The sequence below is a fragment of the Gobio gobio genome, assembly GCF_949357685.1.
Source record: "Gobio gobio genome assembly, chromosome: 22".
Lineage (NCBI taxonomy): Eukaryota > Metazoa > Chordata > Actinopteri > Cypriniformes > Gobionidae > Gobio > Gobio gobio.
Genome location: NC_137118.1, coordinates 37638606 through 37659817, shown reverse-complemented (window position 1 = coordinate 37659817; position 21212 = coordinate 37638606). Strand labels below are relative to the sequence as shown.

Sequence of the window (21212 nt, the reverse complement as noted above, 5' to 3'; positions counted from 1 at the left end):
GGCAACACAGTGCAGTTGAGTTCTGTTGACATTTGACAACTAACGTTATGCGTCGCTCCATTGCTCTGATTGGTTGTAGGTCTATCCAATTGAGGTTTTTCCTGGTTCGGTTGAAACACGCCCCATAATCACAGCCCAACGGAACAGTATCTGACTCATATTCTGACTAGAATTGAGTATGACGACGTCAGGCTAGCGAGAATGTACTTTAAAGCTCGAATTTGTGGTTTATTTATAAAGAGAGCGCCTATTTAAAAATTATATCTGCCATTTTCAGAGTGGTGAGATCCAGTCGATCAGCGGGCGCTCAGCACTCATTAACCCCGCCGAGAGCAGCCTTTCCTCGGCTAGTTCTTCTGACGTTTGCCGCTGGCTCTGACTTCTCTGTAGTGGTTAAACATGATATATAAATCGTCTCGTGTAGATCTAACAGGCGATCTTTGGTCTCATGAATCTATAATTTGTTACCTGCCAAATCGTTTTGGCTGAGGGCAAAGTTTCATAACTTAATTTTTTTGTTGTTTCATAACATTATGTTTTTGTTACCTTAGAATGAGCCATTTCTATCTACATACATTGCGGGTCCCCTTGCAGTAGAATCGCCATTTTGCGCCGTCATGTTTGTACAGTAACCCTAAACAGACAAACTTTTCTACAGAGCGCTAGCTACTCTATGCTCTCTCCGACGATGACATTTTTGACCTGTTTCGGCCCCCAATGCTTCTCTATGTGCTTCGAAAGGGAGGGGTGAGTGGTATGTTATTGCAATTCACAACCTCGCCGCTAAAATTCACACAAGTATATTTGGCCAATACTCAAACTTTTGATCAAGATACTTAAAACACACCTGCAAGCTTGTTGCTTTTCGGCGACAATCGCCGTTTTCTTGGTCAACTGGGTAATTTACGTGAATCGCGTAGAACCGGAGAGTTTTTTTGGGGGGGGGGAATTGCGAAACATTATTGGATAATTCTTATAATTGACATTTCTCTGGGCCAATCGGAATCTTAGCACTTTTTCTCTTGGCCAATCGGAATCTTAGCACTTGCGTCAGAATCTTGAAGCACACAGCGTCAACTGAGCTCGCCATTGAATGAGACGCCTGGCTACCACGCGAGTCTGATGGAAGGAAGCTTATTGTTAAATTCAAGGTAAGTCAAGCTTTTTGAAGCAAAAACAACAGCTATTTGTTAGCTTGATTCAATTAACGTTAGCTACCGCTTTTTTATGTGATATAATTTACAATAATATTGTATTGTCGTCTTACCTATGACATTAGCTAGGCTTATCGTTAGCCGGGTGCTCTGCCCTGAGTTCTGAGATATATGGCTACTACTCGAATTCTGAGCTACCCTGAATATTAGGTTGTTGTGCGTCCACATGAGTGCGAAGGTGCGCGCGGCAAAAATGACGTCATTGCAACAGTGCGCGCACCTCCGCATCCGAAGATGCAAAACTTTGAGCCAAATCTGCTTGAGCAGACGGATATTAGTACATCTCATCACACAGGCAACCATTTAAAACCACAACCACGACACTGTCACCTCTTTTACTCTGAGGAGTTTGCAGGTCTGATAAAAATATAATTAAGTATTCTAAGAATACTTGCCTTGTTTTAAGATGTTATTTAGTTTTTTTGGCACACCAAAAATACTCTTGTTGCTTTATAATATTAATATTGAACCACTGTACTCACATGAACTAATTTAAATATGTGTTTAGTACATTAATGGATCTTGAGAGAGGAAATGTCATTGCTGGCTTTGCATCGGATTTCAACAAAAGCATCTTAATATCTTTGTGTCCCGAAAATGAACGGAGGTCTTACGAGTGTGGAACGGCATTAGGGTGAGTAATAAATGACAATATTTTCATTTTTGGGTGAACTAACCCTTTAAGTTAATTTTTTCAATTTTTGTGTTTATTTAAAGGTGAACTATGTAAGATTTTTGCAGTAAAATATCCAAAAACCACTAGGCCAGTGTTATATATTTTGTTCAGTTGAGTTCTTAGAATATCCCAAATGTTTCCAACTATTTGTAAATTGTGAGAAATTGCTATTTTAACCAAGGAACCGGGACGTGTGAACTATGCGTTTGAGGGAGTTGCCTGTCGATTGCGTCATATCTGTGTTACCCTCGGTTTCCGGTTTTATTTAGCAGAAACACTTTACTCTCACTGCAGTGTGAACAAGTGTCATAGCAGCAGCCGAGCGAACGTCATAACTTCCTTTTCAACACACTCAGATATATCTAATACGATAAACAGAGTTGCGTTACCTCATACTCATGACTGGAAAAGTGGAAGGGGCGCCGGCGACCGTGTCATAATAAAAGTCCCGCCGGCAACTATGCCATAATAACAGTCCCGCTCTTCAATCGCTGCGGCCTTGCTCAGCTCCACAACACTCGGCCCTGCTCTGCTTCATACTACAGTAATGTTAATAATCGCATCCATGAACATGATTTCTGCCCGGGTCCTATCCTGACTCTTTTCCACCGGCTGTAAGGTGAAGACCACATGTCCCAAGATTCTGCGCTCAAACGTGGCGTCATCAAACTGCGCCTTTGTTTTGAACAGGCGACCTCTAGTGGATGGAAAAGTTACATAGAGTAGCTTTAAAATAAGACACATCTGATATTATTTTAATCTTATATCTGTTATTTAACAGTTGAGATAGTTCTTTAATGCTTATCTAACCAACAGAAGACACAAGCCGCGGTTTAAGTACCAGTTGAGCAGGTGCGGTGTGTTGTAACACTGTGTTACAATGTGCTCCTATTAGAACTATGTTATTATATTCTTTTGAGAAACCATGAGAAAATGACTGAGAGTCAATGTTCAGAAATTATTAATTATCATTATTATGTTTTTAACTATGCTGTATAGCTGTGTGTTTGTTTGTTGTCAAATTCAAAAATTAATTAATTGTATTTTATTGAAAAAATATTTTAGTTTGTCTTGGATATTTTTTTTAATCATATCAGGTAACATTTTAAACTGTCATGTTACAATTTGCCCCTCATATGTTACAATGTACCCCACCTATGGGGCATGTTGTCACATTTCACTTCCATTCTTTCGGGGTAAATCAAGAAAAAAGTATACACTGTATTAATTAAACAAAACCACATAATTGTACGTGTGAAATTATTGAGGGAAAAAATAAATATTCTGAACCCCAAGTGGATTTACACAAACGGAGTAAGTCAAAAAGCGTTAGGTTGTGCCCTGGTCTCCCCTATACTTAATAAAATGAACTTGAAGTATACTTCTTTTCCTAAGGGAAAGTGGCAGCCCTTCTGGAGCACTCAGTGTCCGAATTTACTCACTCGTTTTCTTTCACTACCTCAAGTGGACTAATGTAGGGAATAGTCAATGAAGGGTATAGAGGGTGATTTTATTTTGTTATATTTTTGTAACAATATAAATGCCTTTTTGATAATTTTAATGCATCCTTGCTGAATAAAAGTACTAATTTACTTTTTTTAAAAACCCATTGACCCCAAACATTTGAATGGCAGTGTAGCTGTATATTAAATATAAACAATGTTCTAATCGGCCATGACTTAAGCATCATCACAACAAACATTTGGACATGGATGAGATGTATTACTTGTCACTTTATCACTCTGATTAGGACACACTGTTCAAGGTTCAAGTACTAAACCTAAACGCTAACCTCTGGTTAGTGTTGATTTCATCAAAACCTCATTTCTGACATGAAACAACTACTGAAAGTGTTCAGCTGAATGAACAGAGCATGATCTGCAAAATTCTCCGATGAAGGGTAGAGAGCGCATTACAGTACGCATACGTAACATCTCCCATCCGATCTCATAAGAGGGGCTAATTGAGGAGGTAGTGAAGCATGTGGGGTAAAAAGTGCTGATGGAATTGATGTAAATTTAATTTGAGAATGCTTGCGGTGTTAAATTGGCCCTGTAGTGTCTTCATCTATTTTCTGCTCCTCCAGAGAGAAGATGTCCACATGATTTACTCCCCACAATTGGAAGATAAACTTAACGCTGCATTTTCTTTCTTCTCGGGAAAGCAGTATTGCGGAGCAGAGCGAGTCAGTTCAGCGTTTAAAAACCTGAGCAACAGGTTACAATCAAAAGATCATTTTCATCAATATCACATTATCTAAATGTGCAACAGATTCTCTCCATAATTATTAGTAATAATTATCACTATTAAAATTTCCTCTTGCTTAAAGGTGATTTTTTTTAATGTTAAAACACATTCTTTTAACTCAGTTTATTGTTAATTGACCACTATGAGTATGCCATTAATAGGTTTATCTCCCCCAAAAGTGTAAACTTTGAGGCCCCCAGGCAGAATCAAATCATTGAGAGCGGCCCACTCAGATCTGTCAATCTCTTTCCACTTCAACCTATAGAGGGTGTGCATTGATGTCACTTTCCCGCCGGAACACGCCCCCCTCAGGCCGGACTGAGTGGCAGAAGAGCTGCTGCATGACTGGATTTAATGGGGGAAACAGCGAAAATGCGAGTAAAACAAACGATTATCAGTTTAAACTAAAGGTTGGACTCGATAGTGTTCCTTACAACTTACCAAAGATCCAGTGATCCATGGATATTATTGACACGCAGCCAGGATTGTGTTTCCTGACATTTATATGAGCCCAATTTCAACACCGGGGAAATACATGAAGCAAATTTGCCTGTGAACGCTTTATATATAAGTACAATATAGGTAGCTGTAAATCCGGGTGATCACTTTTATCAATGTTTATATATATATATATATATATCGTCATACCGTCCAGCGCAGGAGTGTCCAATCCTGCTCCTGGAGGGCCACTGTCCAGAATTAGGTCCAACCCCAATGAAACACAGCTGAACCAGCTTATCAAGGTCTTACTAGGCATACTAGAAACTTCAGCAGGTGTGTTGAGCTAAGATGGAGCTAAACTTTGCAGGACAGCGGCCCTCTCGGACCGAGTTTGGACACCCCTGGTGCAGCGGCTCCAGCCCTAAACTTGTATCAGTGCTTATTTAAAAACATCCAATCATGTAGAATATTCTATGGTGAATATTTAACTGATGAGTTGTCAATACAATATATAACAATACAATATATAGGGTATGACTATGATTTTACCCCAAAATTCAACATGTTGACACAAAATGATAACTGCAAATCCACGTTTCGCTGCCCGGAGTTCAGTTGTTTCTGTGAATTGCAGCGATCCATTTGTTTCTCTTTTCTGTAGCTTTCATCATTCTGTAAGTATGCAACATCAATAAGGTGTATATTGAATTTGGTATTTTAATATCACTGTCTTACCACATTAATACTGACTTCAAACCTGGTAAAAATGACTAGCGGGCAATGGAGGAGAGCCTTGTTTTGCTCTCCAGGTGGGCGTTCCTATAAGCGTGTGACGACACGTGAAAACTATGGATTGGATAGTCCTTCAACCAATCAGACCAATGATCCATCTAACCGTCATTGTTTTAAACCCACCAATAGCACGGCAGGTGGATAAGCCGGTTTGTGATTGGTCCCCGCAAATTTGTAACAGAAGCAGGATAGAAATATGTGCAGGTTTCCAGCCTGAGCTGCAGGGCGAAATCAAATAGCCGGCAGTTCGAGCTGGGTTTACCCAGTCTACTGATAAAGTACATATGCTTGAAAAAAGTACTTGAGTAGAAAGTAAAAATACTGTGTGATGACTGTGTTCTGTATTATGTTTTAGAAATATGTGACCCTGGACCACAAAACCAGTCATAAGTTGCACTGGTATATTTGTGGCAATAGCCAACAACACATTGTATGGGTCAAAGGATATTAAATAAAGATCATGTTCTATGAAGATATTTTGTACATTTCCTACCGTAAATATATCAAAAATGTATTATTAGTAGTAATATGCGTTGCTAAGGACTTAATTTGGAAAACTTAAAAAGGCGATTTTCTCAATATTTAGATTTTTTTGCACCCCCAAATTCCAGATTTTCAAATAGTTGTATCTTGAGAATACAACATGTAGTGTAAATATTGTCCTATCCTAACAAACCATACATCAATTGAAAGCTTATTTATTCAGCTTTCAGGTGATGTATAAATCAAAATTTTTCAAAAAATGTACCCGTATTACTTTTTTTGTGGTCCAGGGTCACATATGTACCGGTACTTCACGAAAGACGTACTGAATTTCTGTCTGAAGTTAAAGCGCAACACAAAGGTAAGCGCATTCTTGTTTTTGTTGGATTATCGCACAGTATGTATCAACATTTTGGCAGTGGTGTGTGCATTAAAGGCACAATATGTAAGAATTTTGTTATAAAATATCCAAAAAACACTTGCACAGTGTGATACATTTCATGCAGTTGAGTACGTACATTATCCCAAAAGTTCCCAAGGATTTGTAAATCCAGAGAAATTCTGGATGGCTCGTCCCTTGTCATTGTCGCCTATAAATTTACATTTATTCATTTAGCAGACGCTTTTATCCAAAGTGACTTACAACTGAGGAATACAGGAAGCAATCCTTCATGAAGAGGTGAAAAAAAAAAAGTGCCTGAAATACTAAGTTTTGGACATTACCCAGAGCAGCACAAGCTAGAATAGGGAGGAAATAGCGAAATTGTTATTATTATTTTTTTTCTTAGCTGAGCGAAAGGCTTTTGGCGGGGGTTTAGACGCGTAGGAGCGAGTCGGAGTATGCGGGTGCTGAGTTTGTGATGGATCTATATGCAAGCGTCAATGCCTTGAACTTGATGCGAGCAGCGAGTGGTAGCCAGTGCAGACAGAGAGATGAAGAGAGGTGTGACATGGGCCCTTTTGGGCTCATTGAAGACAAGACATGCCGCTGCGTTCTGGATCATTTGAAGCGTTTTGCACACGATGGAAGTCCAGCCAGAAGCTTAATATCCACGGTTTCCGCTTGGCAACACACGTATGCGGAAAAATGCGGAAGCACGCCACTGTTGTCGTTCTGACATCATGGATCACGATTATCCATTGGATTATCCAAAACGTAGCTCAAATGAATCCCCAGGTATACTTCACTGAAACTACACATATAGTTACGTATATTGCACTTTGTTTGTACTTTAGTAACGCTTTTATCAAGTCTGGTGACCAAGTCTATGGAAGTGAAATTAAATACAGTATGTGTTGCACAAAAATATTAAGTCATTACTAGCAAATACTGTGGGGGTTCGTTAAAATTGTCTTTTAGTACGATTGTTTTAAACACGTAAAACTGCACAGCATTAACAATGACATAAAATAGTGTGATTAAACGTACAGGTAATACAAAAACAAATTAATAATCTCTTGAATTCCATATATCTCTGGATGGTGAAACGACATCTCCCATCGTTCCTCTCTCCTTCATAGCGTCATCAAGCTTCGCCTTTGTTATTGTTTATTCCAATCACTTATATTGGGCACTTTTTTAATTTACATTGGCTTATTCTTACTGTTTACATTAAAAATGATAGTTTTCCGAGGGTTAAAGTCATCGTTTGATTTCCTGATTCCTGTTTGGATGTAGTTTCCACTTGGACATTTTAGTCATATTTGCTAATGTATTTGTCCTAGTTTAATCCATTTTCCAGGGAAATTGATTTATTTTCATTTAGTCATCATTATTTTGTTTTAAGGTGTTTAAAATGGTTCTTATCATGGTAATACAATTCTATCACATTATTTTGGTAGTTAAAGTCTTGGGTGGGTTTTTCTTGGAGTGGGCGGGTTTTGGTGAGCCTTTGGGCTGGAAATCTGGCATCGACCCAATCTGGCAACACTGGCTGTGGGACCATGACGGATGCGTTACATGGAAAAAGACTTTCAGTTTTGGGTACTTTAACCCTCTGGTGCTCTTCGGTCATTTTTGACCGTAAAATGTTCTGTTTTGAAATTTTAAAAATCACTGCTTCATCGGAATGATATGAAACTTGGTGACTTTTCTAGCATTAGGTATGTAAACACACAAAAAACATTGAGGGCATGATTCGAGCATGCTAAGTGTTCGGAAAAAATAATACTCCCACTTGTGCTCTTCGGTCAAAAATGACCACCATAGGAAATTTAGGAGTTTTAGTACCCTTATGGCACATTGTTGCCCTGAGGCAACAAACCAAAATCTGGTTCAGGGGTGGGGGGCGACACTTTTTATGATGGATATATTATCAGGGACCCCCAAGCTCCCAAAAAAGGGGGTGAAATATTTTTTTCCCCAAAAAATAAAAAGTCATGCCATAGAGGGTTAATGGGAAATCTGCAAAAACACAAATTCACAGTAAACATCTATATTTTTAACAAACAAAAAAAAATCTAAAATTTTATAATAAATAGTCTTTGAGATTTTTTTAATATATATTCAAATCCATCAACAACAACAAAAAAAATCATTAAATGTATTCAAAAGAGAACTAGGGAATTCTCAAGCCTCTCCATAGAGACCTCTAGTGATTGCACCCATGATTGCATGATTTCTTAAATAATTCCAAAAAGGGTGCTAATCTGCCTTAAAAATATATATGTTTTTGAAGGCCTAGTCTCCATTTTAACCTGAAATACTGCAACAAATAAATAAGTAAATTGTATAATTTTCAATGGCAAAAATAGACCATAATTATTGCTTAAATATTTAAAAAAATATCATCAAATCATCTCAAAATACAAAATTAAAAAGAAAAAGTATTATTGTAGAAAAATAAACTGCATTGGTTTCACTGGGGTGGAGGAAGTTTAATTTTTAGGTGTCCGGTCACTTATGACCAGGAAGACAACCAATGCAACCCCCAAACGAAGAGCACCAGAGGGTTAAATATTAAACAGGTCATGAACACGAACAAGGCATTGCTATACAACACGCTATAATAGACGCTTCAATACAACATCATCATCTACCCATTCAGAAAGACAAATGTTCCAGTTTATTTAGTTTACTTTGACGTGTCCAGTGTAGACAGCCTCAAACATCTGTGGCGTGTCATGTCAAAAAATGCACCCAGTGTAGATACGTTGGATCGATTTATTATAAGTGTGATGCTTGCGTGCGATCTAGACAGAGTCTTAGCATACTCAGCAGCTTATTCGTGACACAGAGCAACACTAAAATATACCTGATATGATGTGTTGGACCTTTTATTGAAAGTAGCCTATTGAGACATCCCTTCACACGCAACTGTATGAGCTGTATTTATGATGTTTAAGTTGGGGGAGGCAGAACGTGCAAAAGTATGCTGTATTTTTGTAATTCTGCTAAGTGCCACTAGTATTGCAGAAGCTTCATATCTCACCTTTAAAGACGTAAACGATAAAATGCTATTATTTTTCTAAGAGCTCACCTATGAGGGCCAGAGGTGGGAGTTTGCCAACATATTTCCCCTTGTCCAATACTCTCTCCCATTTGTAGCTGATCGGGTCAGAACCATCTGTGGACTTGCAGCTCAGTCTGACATCACTTCCTTCCAGCAGACGACCCTCCATCCAACAGCGTGGTTTGGACGGCTTCACTGCATGTTGCAAAACAGACATGGTAAGGTAAACATAAGTCAAGCTGCCTTTATTTATATAGCGCTTTATACAACACAGATTGATTCAAAGCAGATTTACAGGGATAACAGTGCACGCGTTTGCCGCCTGTCAGCGCTCGCGCGAGTGTACCGAATCTAGCCTCATTACTGTAGGTCTTAAAGTGAAAGCAACCCAATATGGCCTAGCCTATACCCCCTCCTGCCTGTGTCGTTAATATTAATCAAACAACAACAACGGGGAAAAACAAACAGTAGCCTACCTAAACTTAAAGCACTGTTTGTATCTGTATATATAAGTTGTATTTATTTGTCCTATTGTCAAACAAGATTCATGCATTTTGTTTGTTTTATTGCCATGTGTGACTATTGTGCATATTGTGCACCACCACAAATCAGTCATTTTGATCTCACAAAAAATGTATATACACACACACTACCGGTCAAAAGTTTGAGAACGGTAAGATTTTTTAAATGTTTTTAAAGAAGTCTCTTCTGTTCACCAAGGCTGCATTTATTTGATCCAAAATACAGCAAAAACAGTATTATTGTGATTATTATTTTTTTTTTTACAATTTAAAATAACTTTTATATTTCAATATATATTTTAAAATGCAATTTATTTCTGTGATTCAAAGCTGAATTTTCAGCATCATTACTCCAGACTTTAGAGTCACATAATCTTTCAGAAATCTTTTTTTTTTACTTTCTATTTCAGATAAATGCTGTTCTTTAGAACTTTCTATCCATCAAAGAATCCTAAAAAATTTTTTTTTACATAACTGTGTTCAACACTGATAATAATCATAAATGTGTGTTGATCATCAGATCCTCATATGAGAATAATTAGTGAAGGATCATGTGACACTGAAGACTGGAGTAATGATGATTTGATCACAGGAATAAATGACACTTTACTATATATTCACATAGAGAACAGTCACAACAGAACTGTCACAATATTACAGCTTTGTTGTATTTTTAATAACATAAATGCAGCCTTGGTGAGCAGAAGAGACTTCTGTAAAAACATTATAAAATCTGACCGTTCTCAAATTTTTGACCGGTAGTGTGTTTGTATATTAATCCTGGTGGGATTGAGCTATGAGGAAGTGCAAGTTTACTAATACTTTGTTCAATTTTAATAAATTAATTTGCTTTGCAAGTAATTTTGTGATTCTGCATTTCCTTTTGTACGTTTTTTTTAATTTTTTATTCCGTGATATAGGTCTTAAATTTAAGTCATAATGCTCTTGAAAAGGTCTTAAAAAGTCTTAAATTTGACTTGGTGAAACCTGCAGATACCCTGTATTTGCTTTTTAGTTGATAATTTTTTCACAATATAATATTTATTACAAATCTTGTGCTAAATAGCTGAAACACTTGAGTTTAAAAACAGTCAAACTAATTTTGGGAAGAGCAGTTTAGAGTTTGTAAGTAAAAACAAATCTGTACACTCACACATGCACTTTTACCCTTTTTGCATAATTCCCCATTTAGATCAGTTTTTCCTCACATCATGAACCTTTTAAAACCCAGTGTGATGCCAGCGAGCTCTATAACATGAATCTGTAAAACAACCCGTTCACCATTCGGTCCTCGACCCCCCGCTCCTACCCACCCCGACCATCAGCATCTGCTCCTGCCGCCTCTATCTGCTGAGCCAGGACAATTCTGTCCCGGCACTCGCAGGGGGGGATGCAATTACAGCCGCTGAGTGGGATGCAGGTCCCCTCCATCTCCCGACTCTGTCAGGATCACTTACTGCGCACAGAGGAAGCTGCAGTCGCATCCCTTGCCAAGCCATTATCTTTGTGTTGAACAAGACAAATGCTAATGTTTGCCTCTCGGAATCGAACGTGTCGTTTGAAAGCTACGGATCATTTGTACAAATGCATGCGTAAATTTGTGGCGCTCTTAAATGTCTTTATACAGTTGGCGAAGCGGTTAAGATGGAATGAGGGAATATAGAAAGAAACAATGGGGAAAACAGACGTATAATGTTTCTCTGCAGGAAGAAGTGTTTATTTAACACGTCCTCACAATAACACATGTTGAATGTAGTAACTAAGACTGATTTATGTGTTTTTGAAGCTCAACTATAGTGTGTCCTATAAATTATGTAGATTTACTGTTTTTTTCCCCCTCCATGCTATCATGCATAATGTGTCATTCTTATTGTCACAGAGTCGCTGAATGTCATTTCATGCCTATATCTGGGCACAACTGGCGCACTACGCCCAGAGACAACATCCTGGTGCTATTTTTGTACCCCTTACTCCGTGACATAAGCATCTGTCATGTCTTTTTCGTTCCCCAGGCCTACAAGAGGAGTTAATTAAAGCCAAGCTGCAGGGCCAAAGACTCACGGAGCACGATGAGTTTGACTGTGTTCCAGAAGTACTTCCCGCCGTTCTTGACCTTGCAGATGTACTCTCCGGAGTCGGTGAGCGAGAGGTCGCTGATCATGAGCGAAGCATCACCCTTCAGGTAGTCGCCCGCCAGGGTCAGCCGCCCAGCTTCACTCTCGTTGGGGTCGTAGATCCGACCCGCAAAGTAGGTGATCAACTAGTGAAAGAGAAAACAAACAGCGAATTAATAAATACTGTTTTGATTAAGCTTTTGAAACTCTATGAGCTATGGGTGAAATCCAGTGGGGGTTGAGTCACACGCCTCCAGTAGGAATCTGCTAAACTCCGATGTCACTGTGAATCAGGCCTTTCTTCGCTTAGTTATATTTGTCTTTTGGGTTCCCTGATATACTCAACATCATTTGGTAGCGCTGCAGCGCTGAGGCTATTCAGCTCACCAGAAACCCCCCTTTTAACAGTTCAAAGTTTCCTTTTATCTTAAAAAAAATGTAAGATGTTTTTTACATTGACATATGAGTTCTGAAGGATCATGTGACATTGAAGACTGGAGTAATGATGCTGCAAATTCAGCTTTGCATCACAGGAATACATTTAATTAAATATATATATATATATATATATATATATATATATATATATATATATATATATATATATATATATATATATATATATATATATATATATATATATATATTAGGGATGCTACAATTCTCAATATAATATTGAACCGTTCGGTACGGCATTCACGGTTCAATACGCGCTTGTGAATTGCGGTTTTTTCGGTTTCGCATTTAATTAATTATTTTTCTACAAATTCTATAATTTGCCTCCATCCCAATACTGAACAACGCGACATACATTCACATCACACGTTAGTGGTAGAGTTATACTCACGGAACACTATAGTTATTCACAATCATGAAAGTTCATTATTTGCATGCGTTTTAAAGCCTTGCCGGTTTCATTCGCGTGCGCGGTTTTAACATGCGCTTTTCAGAGCGCGCGCACTAAAAGCCTGTCAAACACGTGAATACTGAACTAAGTAGTCGTCTTACTGCGTTAATACTGTTAAATACACACAAGGTTAACATAAACACAGTCGGTTATGTCTAAAGTGAAAGTAAAATCGCAATCGTGTCTGTAGATGTGTAGAGGTCTTAAACTGACAGCAGCGCAGACAGTGAATACGCGGTCCTTAAAGGGACAGTTCACCTATAAAATTATGTCATTATTTACTCACTCTAATATTGTTTCAAACCTGTATTCATTTCTCGATGACAGAATTTTCAAGAGGTACTAAGGTACTAAAGACGTAATTACAAACTCCATCTCACTACAGTGATTCTACAATAACTTTATTAAGCGACGAGAATAGTTTTTGTGCGCAAAAAAACCCTAAATAACGACTTATATAGCGATGACCGGTTTCAAAGCACGGCATCATGAAGCTTCAAAGCGTTATGAATCAGCGAGTCGAATCATGATTCGGATCGCGTGTCAAACCGCCAAACTGTTGAAATCACGTGACTTTGGCGATCCAAACTGCTGAATCGACTCACTGATTCATAATGCTTCGAAGCTTCAGGGTGCATTGTTTTGAAATCGGTCATCACTATATAAGTCGTTAGTTAGGTTTTTTTTGCACACAAAAACTATTCTCGTCGCTTTATAAAGTTATTGTAGAACCACTGTAGTAAGATGGACTTTGTAACGACGTCTTTAGCACCTTTTATGGGTCTTGAGAGTGTAAAGTGCATTGTGCCAATGGAGGCCTTTCTGAGCCATAGGATTTCAACTAAAATATCTTCATTTGTGTTCCGAAGATGAACGGAGGTCTTACGGGTGTCGAACGACATGAGGGTAAGTAATTAATGACAGAATTTTCATTTTTGGGTGAACTAACCCTTTAAGATTTCTTCGTAGCTACCATTTCAATCCCACGTGTAATACAGCTCACTGTCACCGAACGCGTCATTGAATGATGATATAAAACTCTGGACGAGTTTTCTTGCGTGCGTTCGTTTTTAGCACGCCTTGACTATCGTACAGTCTGACATTAATGACAACTTAGATCTTACAGTGTGACATGGCTTACAGCGGAGATCATGTTCGTACAATCTGACAAGGAACAAACGTAAAGGACTATTATAAATCACACAGCGTGCACCCGGCTTAAGTCATAGGGCGAAATTGACTAAACTAGCAAATTAGCGCAATTCCACAAAAGCGCCAATGGGAGTGGAAAGCTCTTCATATGAAAGAGCACAGACGCAGCCGGACCATAATGACAAACGCTATCTATCAAAAGCAGTGCAAATTAACATCTGGTTTAGTTGGGCGGTAAATAACGGCACAAACACCAGTAAATTGACTAACACAAACCTTAGTAAATCACCTTGCGCGATTCATTTAAATACTCTCCTCCCATAAATTTTGTGTCTGAAAGGGAAACTCCTACAAATGCATATGCAATAAGGTCAGCCGCAAAAATAACCCTGTCCATGCCTTTTCAGCGCTAATTTTTCACTGCGTGTCTTTAGTAAATCCTTACAGTAGTTTTTTTCGCTGATGCAAGCTGTTAGTAAATCTGGCCCATATATTTTTTTTTACTACAATAGAAGTCAATGGATACCGTCAACTGTTTAGTCACCAACATTCTTCAAAATATCTTCTTTTGTGTTCAACAGAAGAAAGGCATTCAATTTTCATTTTTGTGTGAACTATCCACTGCTATTTGGGTGAAAAAGCTAAAATGCACCTACAAGTTTAAATTGATTGTTAAATTGATTGAGAGACAGATCCCTTAGCAGAACAAAAACTAACCCCTAAAAACTATCTTCGTCTCATTAAAAGGCTACATGCCATTTAGAAAAATAGCTCTAAAATGTTTCGTCACTGGCAGGAAGTTCAATTGGCAAAAGGTTTGAGCCCTTCTTGTCAGATATATTGTGTCAGGAAGGACCTCAGGGAGCTGCTTGAGCTGCGGCCAGATTAAAATGTAAAAATTGTCCTCGGGCCAATTCCACATCATTAGGTCATAAAAGTAATTGTTGGGGGTGATACGAGGCAAACCAGTGATTTATTAAAAGCAGTTTTTACAGTGCTGCTTGCAGCACCAGTTGATGGTACGGTTTACAGAAAGACAACCCTTCCCATCATCGCAGCAAAAAGCACTGCACTGCAGATCTGTGAATGTGGCGAACAGCGGAGGCCAGCATCAGCAGCGCAATGTCGCAGTGGCGGGAGATCAGACGCACACGCTCACCACTGTCTGCCGTGAGCTGGATTTATGCAGCATCCATTCAATGTCCAGCAGGGAAATGTCGGCTTGCCACAGCTGATGGTGGCAAGGCAGCGTGGCATTGTCTCCGACCACTCGCTTCATCTCCGTCTGGCCATTTGCCTGAAGCACACTCAGCAATACTGTGGAGAGAGAGACAAAGAGAGAGGAGCAAGCGTTAAGATCCGGTGCCAGGGAGAAGTTATAGGACAGAAGGGCTTTAGTTGGCTTTACTGCAGGATGCAGAGGTAGATTGGGGGTTTTAGAGAGGGACATCAGGGATATCATGCGACTGATCCACTGCGCTCACACACACACACACACACACACACACACACGGGCGCAGCGGCACGGTTCTCATCCAGCGCAGAGAGGAGATGATTCAGGCTAGAGGCCAGAGGCTCCTTAGAGACAATCATTGTTATATTCTCAGATAAATTCCTGGAATTGGACAACGGTTTAACAGCTGAATAGAAAATCATCATGATAACACAAGGGAGGGAAAGGACTATTAGCGATTGCTGGAGATGAAGAAGGCCGTGCTTCTGAATTTATTGAGGTTGAAGCATTTTGTCAAGTAAAGTCACATTTATCTATTTAAAGCAGCTTCACAGTCATAAACAGGACAATAACATACATTTCATCAAATATCAGACTAATTCAAATTCTGCTGCAAAGCAGTAGTGCCATTGTTCAGCTCAGGTGATCCAGTTCAGTTCAATAACTGTAGGTTCATCAATTATGAAATGAGTTCGATTCAGCTATAAAGCAGCTCTACAGAAGACAAAAGTGTCGTTATTCAGCTCAGTTTAGTTCAATGTTGATTCAGTTCAGAAACATTGTCGATGTTGCAGAATTCATCAATTATGAAACGATGTCGATTCAGCTTTAAAGCAGCTCTGCAGAAAACAGTGGTGTCATCATCCAGCACATTTCAGTTTAAGTTTTGTTCTCATCCAATAGTGTCAGTACAGTCACTGAATTTTATGGGCCCTAATTTAACAATCTTAGCGCATGGTTTAAAGCGCACGGCGCAAGTGTACTTAGGGCGTGTCCGAATCCACTTTTGCTAGTTTAGCCAGGCGCATGGTCCAAAAGGGTTGCCCCTATTCTCCCTATTCCCCTATAGAGTCATGGGTGTGTTTTGGGCGTAACGTGCAATAAACCAATCAGAGTCTCGTCTCCCATTCCCTACAAAGCGGATCTGCTCGTCCAATGACGTCTGCTTGCTCGTCATTACTGCCAATAGTTAGGCTAATTCTGATACATGCAATGACTATCCATTATGACATGTAGGCATTTTTTATATTTATGTACACAATAATAATATTTTACATATTAGTCTTTTAATTTTTCATATTTAAAAATGTTTGTGTGATTTGTGTTAGTGAGCGGGTTGTGGACCCGCCTATAGGCGCATATTACAAACGCTCTGTTTAAAGGGTTACTTCAGTGATTTAGCATTAAGCTTTGTATCAGTAGAAACCCCGTAGTATATTTGAATTATGGTACTTTCCCCCCTCATATCCCCCTGAGACGACAGAATTATGCATTTTATTTCTGGAAAAAATCCTCAGATGACGCAAATATCGTCATTTTGCGTCATCTGAGGATTTCTTGGCCAGAGGCTAAAAACTACAGCCAGTAGAAGGAGCTGTTCCGCATGTTTTCAGCCCGCCCACAGGGGAGAGATCTTACACACAGAATGTAAATGCGCTCGGCTTGGCCTCGGGCATTCATAACGGAGCGATGCGGAGCAAAGTGAGTGTTTCAACTTTTCAATTAATTCCTATGAATGTTTAGCTTCCATATGCGATCAGAAAACGCGTCAGACTGGACACGCGCTGAGAATGACAGCCGCGCTTATTTACTTCTTTCAAGTAATAAAGTATTCTCGTAAGTTTATAATATACCATTGAAAATACATACAGGTGAGGGGTTCGAATGCAGGTCGCCATGTTGCCCCTCCATCTTGAAAGTACATTAGCCAAAGAGGGACATACCGGTAAATTCAAGCTTCGCCTTTCGCATTTTAACACTCGATGGCACCGTGTCGAATGTGGACGAGGTCGAGCTGGAATTCATGTTAATCTTGGACTAAATCGGCCACCGTAGGAGTTAAAACGAAATCGGAATTGAGAGGAACAGAAACTAATATTCACTGGATGGTCATATACATTTTCAACGCTAGATGGGGGAAAATATCACACAGTGTAGCTTTAATTATAGTGTTTATTCTCTAACTGAACAAAATTATTGTATTATTATGAATATCAAAACGACGCTGGGGCGGTGTAGGGAGTGGCCTCGTAGGGCAGCAAAGCAAGTGGATTCTGGGAGTTGTTGTCTTTCATCCACATGAGACAAAAGTAAATGTTCTGTCTTTTATCAGTCTAGAAGGCACCAAATTAAAAAATAATTTCACATTTCTACTACATAAATGACAGTTTAAATACACATTCATTTTCCCAGCGCTGAAGTGCCCCTTTAAATAACACAAAAAATACTGCGCTATTGACTTCAGACCAAGTTTTAGTTGGTCAATGGCACAGTCGTTTTCAGTTGCCTCAAAATAGCAACGCGCAAACAATACGCTTGAAGACAACTCGTTTTCAGACCAGGACGCACAAATGGGCGCAAATGCATTTGCTATTTAAACAACGTGGTGCAGGACGTCAAAATGATAACTGCGTTAGGCTGAAACTGGCAAAGAACACTTGCGTTGTGCCTGGCGCCGCATTGCGCCGGGTGTATGGTAGGGCCCTGAGGGCCAGATTTACTAAACAGGGCAAATTAGCCAAATTAGCGCAATAAAAAAAAAAAAAGCAGATGGAAGTGGAAAGTTCTGCGCGTGATCTACTGACAACGCGCAAATTAAAGAACACAGATGGATCATTTCCATAATGACCAGCGCAATCTATCCGTTAACGTCTGGTTTAAGACGTTAAGGTTTTTGGGCATTAAATAATGGCGCCAGTAAATTTTTAAGTAAACCTCTGTAAATCACCTCACATGACTTATTTATATACTCTCCCCCCCATAAATTTTGCGCCTGAAAGGTAAACTACAAATGCATATCAGTGTTAATTTCGTTGACGAATAATTTTCGTCATAATTTTCGAAAACGAGACAATAACTAAATAAAAACTAGTGTTGGATGACTAAAACTATGACGAAAACCTACTGTCATTTTCGTCAACAAATAAAAACGAGATGAAAATGTTAGGGAGGGTTGATTAGGGAAGAGATCCAGTCAGAACTGATGTCCTGTGTAACAGATGCGCATTTGGTTTGAATGTGCTGATCTAACCGCTGGAAAACACGGTGCTGTTGCGTTTCTCCAGGCTCACGCATCCCCAATACAGCGCTCCACAATCGGTTCACAATCAATGAACATTAGCGCACATTTATGCCAGGCAATTGTATATGAACTAATGCTGATGAATAAAGACAATGTTTACTTTATGATGTTTATATAGTAATATGTTTTAGACGGTTGTAACAATACATATTTTATCTCCTGAACTTGAATGAGCTCCTGCAACTGCAATAGTAAGGCGCAGACGTTTTCAAAATAATAGTCAATGTGTATATCAAGCTTGTTTATAATTTAAAAGTTGCATTATATATTCGTATTTACTTATCATTACTTGAAATTAAATATGAATAAATAAACAAACTTTTTGAAACTTTAGCTTTACCTGATATGGCCTACTAACTAAAAGAAATACAAAGTTATAAAAACTATATAGATGTTTTTAAAAAAAACAAACATAAGAGTGAATTGAGCTCTCTTTCGTGTATTTTTTATGTCAAAAACAAAAATGATGTCAAAATTAAATGGAGCTTAAATGCTTAATGTATTACAATTGAACTAAACTCATTAGATTTTAGGAGACTAAATCTACAGTAGATTTAGTCGACTAAAATCTTATGATATTTAGTCGACTAAAACTTGACTAAAACTAAAAACAATTCAGGTGACTAAAATATGACTAAAGCTAAAAGGCATTTTAGTCAAAAGACTATGACTAAAACTAAATCAAAATTTTCAGTCAAAATTAACACTGATGCATATGCAATCATTTTAGCCGCAAAAATAACCCTGTCCATGCCTTTTATGGGCTAATTTATCACTATGTGTCTTAAGTACATCCTAACAGTAGTTTTTTAACGGCAAAAGAGGGTTTGCGCTTGCGGAAGCTGTAAGTAAATCTGGACCTAAGTGTCCACAGCAAAGCAAGGAACCCAAACTCCATCAGGTGACAGCAGAAAAAAAAAAGCTCAGTCAGGGGACCAGTTCTCCTCTGGCCAAATGAACGAACGTGGTCACATTTTGTCTCAAATACTGATTTGTGGGCGTATGGAATCTGTGCTAATCTGTGTTACAACCCCAATTTCCTCCATTCCAAACCATCACAGCCTCCCAGCGTTTCCCATCACGATACATTTTCCGCTCATCAAGCGATAAAATGCAGAGAGTGGACGTCCCACGGCGCTGCTACTGTACTTTAACACCATTTGCGTTTGAACTCCTCTACATTAACACAGGGAGGCAGCTAAATGAAGGCCAAGCTAATTATTTCCCAGCATGCATTCTGAATGCAAAAATAATGCCCACACAGCCAGATGACAAGCAGACAACTCTACACCTCAGCCATATGCAACACCCTTATGCTTGAATAATCCTGATAATGTGAGACACATCATCAAATATCTTTGCTTTGGGCAATGATCAGAATTGAGCACACTGTGTACTGCTTTATAAAAATAGATGAATGATTTAAATACAATTAAATGAAAAGAGCGTTGTATGATATTTCAAACATATTCAAAGTGCCAAATCTTTCAAATAAAAAAAATTATACAACTAATTATGAATGTTGACTTGGAAACAGGGATTTGTTACTATTCTGTAAAGCTTTAGAAAACCCACAAATTACTACTTTGACAGGCTGTACTCAATAGAGTAAGCTAAATTTGTCTCAGGTTCTATCACTATAATTATAAGAAAATATCACCTTAAATTAAAACGATAAATGTGGAACATTTCATTTTCTCCTCTTAATGTGGGATGACGTCGTACCATGTGATATTTTAAGAACATCAAAGAGACTTTTTTGGCTGTTTATTCAGCAAAAGCGTCTATCTCGATATTAAATGGGTTAAAATGCAGGCCAGCTAAAATGGGTTCTGATGGAGGCAGGTGAATTCTGCAGGCAACAGCTTTAATATGGGACGCATTACAGATGATCAGGTTGTTCTTCAAAGGAAATGATAAGATCAGATAAATCCTCATCGGCATGGCCTTGCGGTGTTGTGGAAATCCGTCTTTGAAATACAGTGAAATCATGGAAATCTGGCATATACTGCCTTGAAGTTGAGATTAAGATAATGATATGTGATTTACAAAGGTTTTAAAATAAAATGTCAAAAAAGTGTGTTGCTATGTTCAGAACGGCTGTATGCAGCTCATAGAATACCTCGATATTTGCCAAAAAACATACTGTATATACACTGATCAGGCATAACATTATGATCACTGACAGGTGAAGTGAATAACACTGAATATCTCTTCATCACGGCATCTGTAAGAGGGTAGGACATATTAGGCAGCAAGTGAACATTTTGTCCTCAAAGCTGATGTGTTAGAAGCAGGAAAAATGGGCAATTGTAAGGATTTGAGCGAGTTTGACTAGGGCCAAATTGTGATGGCTATTCGGCGGGTCAGAGCATCTCCAAAATACAGCTCTTGTGGGGTGTTCCCGGTCTGCAGTGGTCAGTATCCACAGGTGGATACACAGTATCCACAATGGTCAGGAGGGCAATGATGCTTTGGGCAATGTTCTGCTGGGAAACCTTGAGTCCTGCCATCCATGTGGATGTTACTTTGACACGTACCACCTACCTAAAGCATTGTTGCATACCATGTACACCTTTTCATGGAAACGGTGGCTGTGGCCTCTTGCAGCAGGATAATGCGCCCTGCCACAAAGCAAAAATGTTTCAGGAATGGTTTGAGGAGCACAACAATGAGTT

At 38.9% G+C, this 21212-nt stretch overlaps 1 protein-coding gene across 1 annotated transcript in view; it reads right to left on the bottom strand.

Annotated features, from left to right (window-relative positions):
- clmpa (CXADR like membrane protein a) overlaps positions 1–15449 on the bottom strand; it is a gene marked incomplete at both ends in the record, with an annotated part of 30190 nt that extends 14741 nt beyond the window's left edge. The window contains 3 exons of the mRNA XM_079804021.1: positions 9333–9500; positions 11888–12086; positions 15159–15449. Of these exons, the coding sequence (XP_079660147.1) occupies positions 9333–9500; positions 11888–12086; positions 15159–15449 (658 nt within the window). The remainder of the gene's footprint in view (positions 1–9332; positions 9501–11887; positions 12087–15158) is intronic.
- Positions 15450–21212: the final 5763 nt, after the last annotated feature.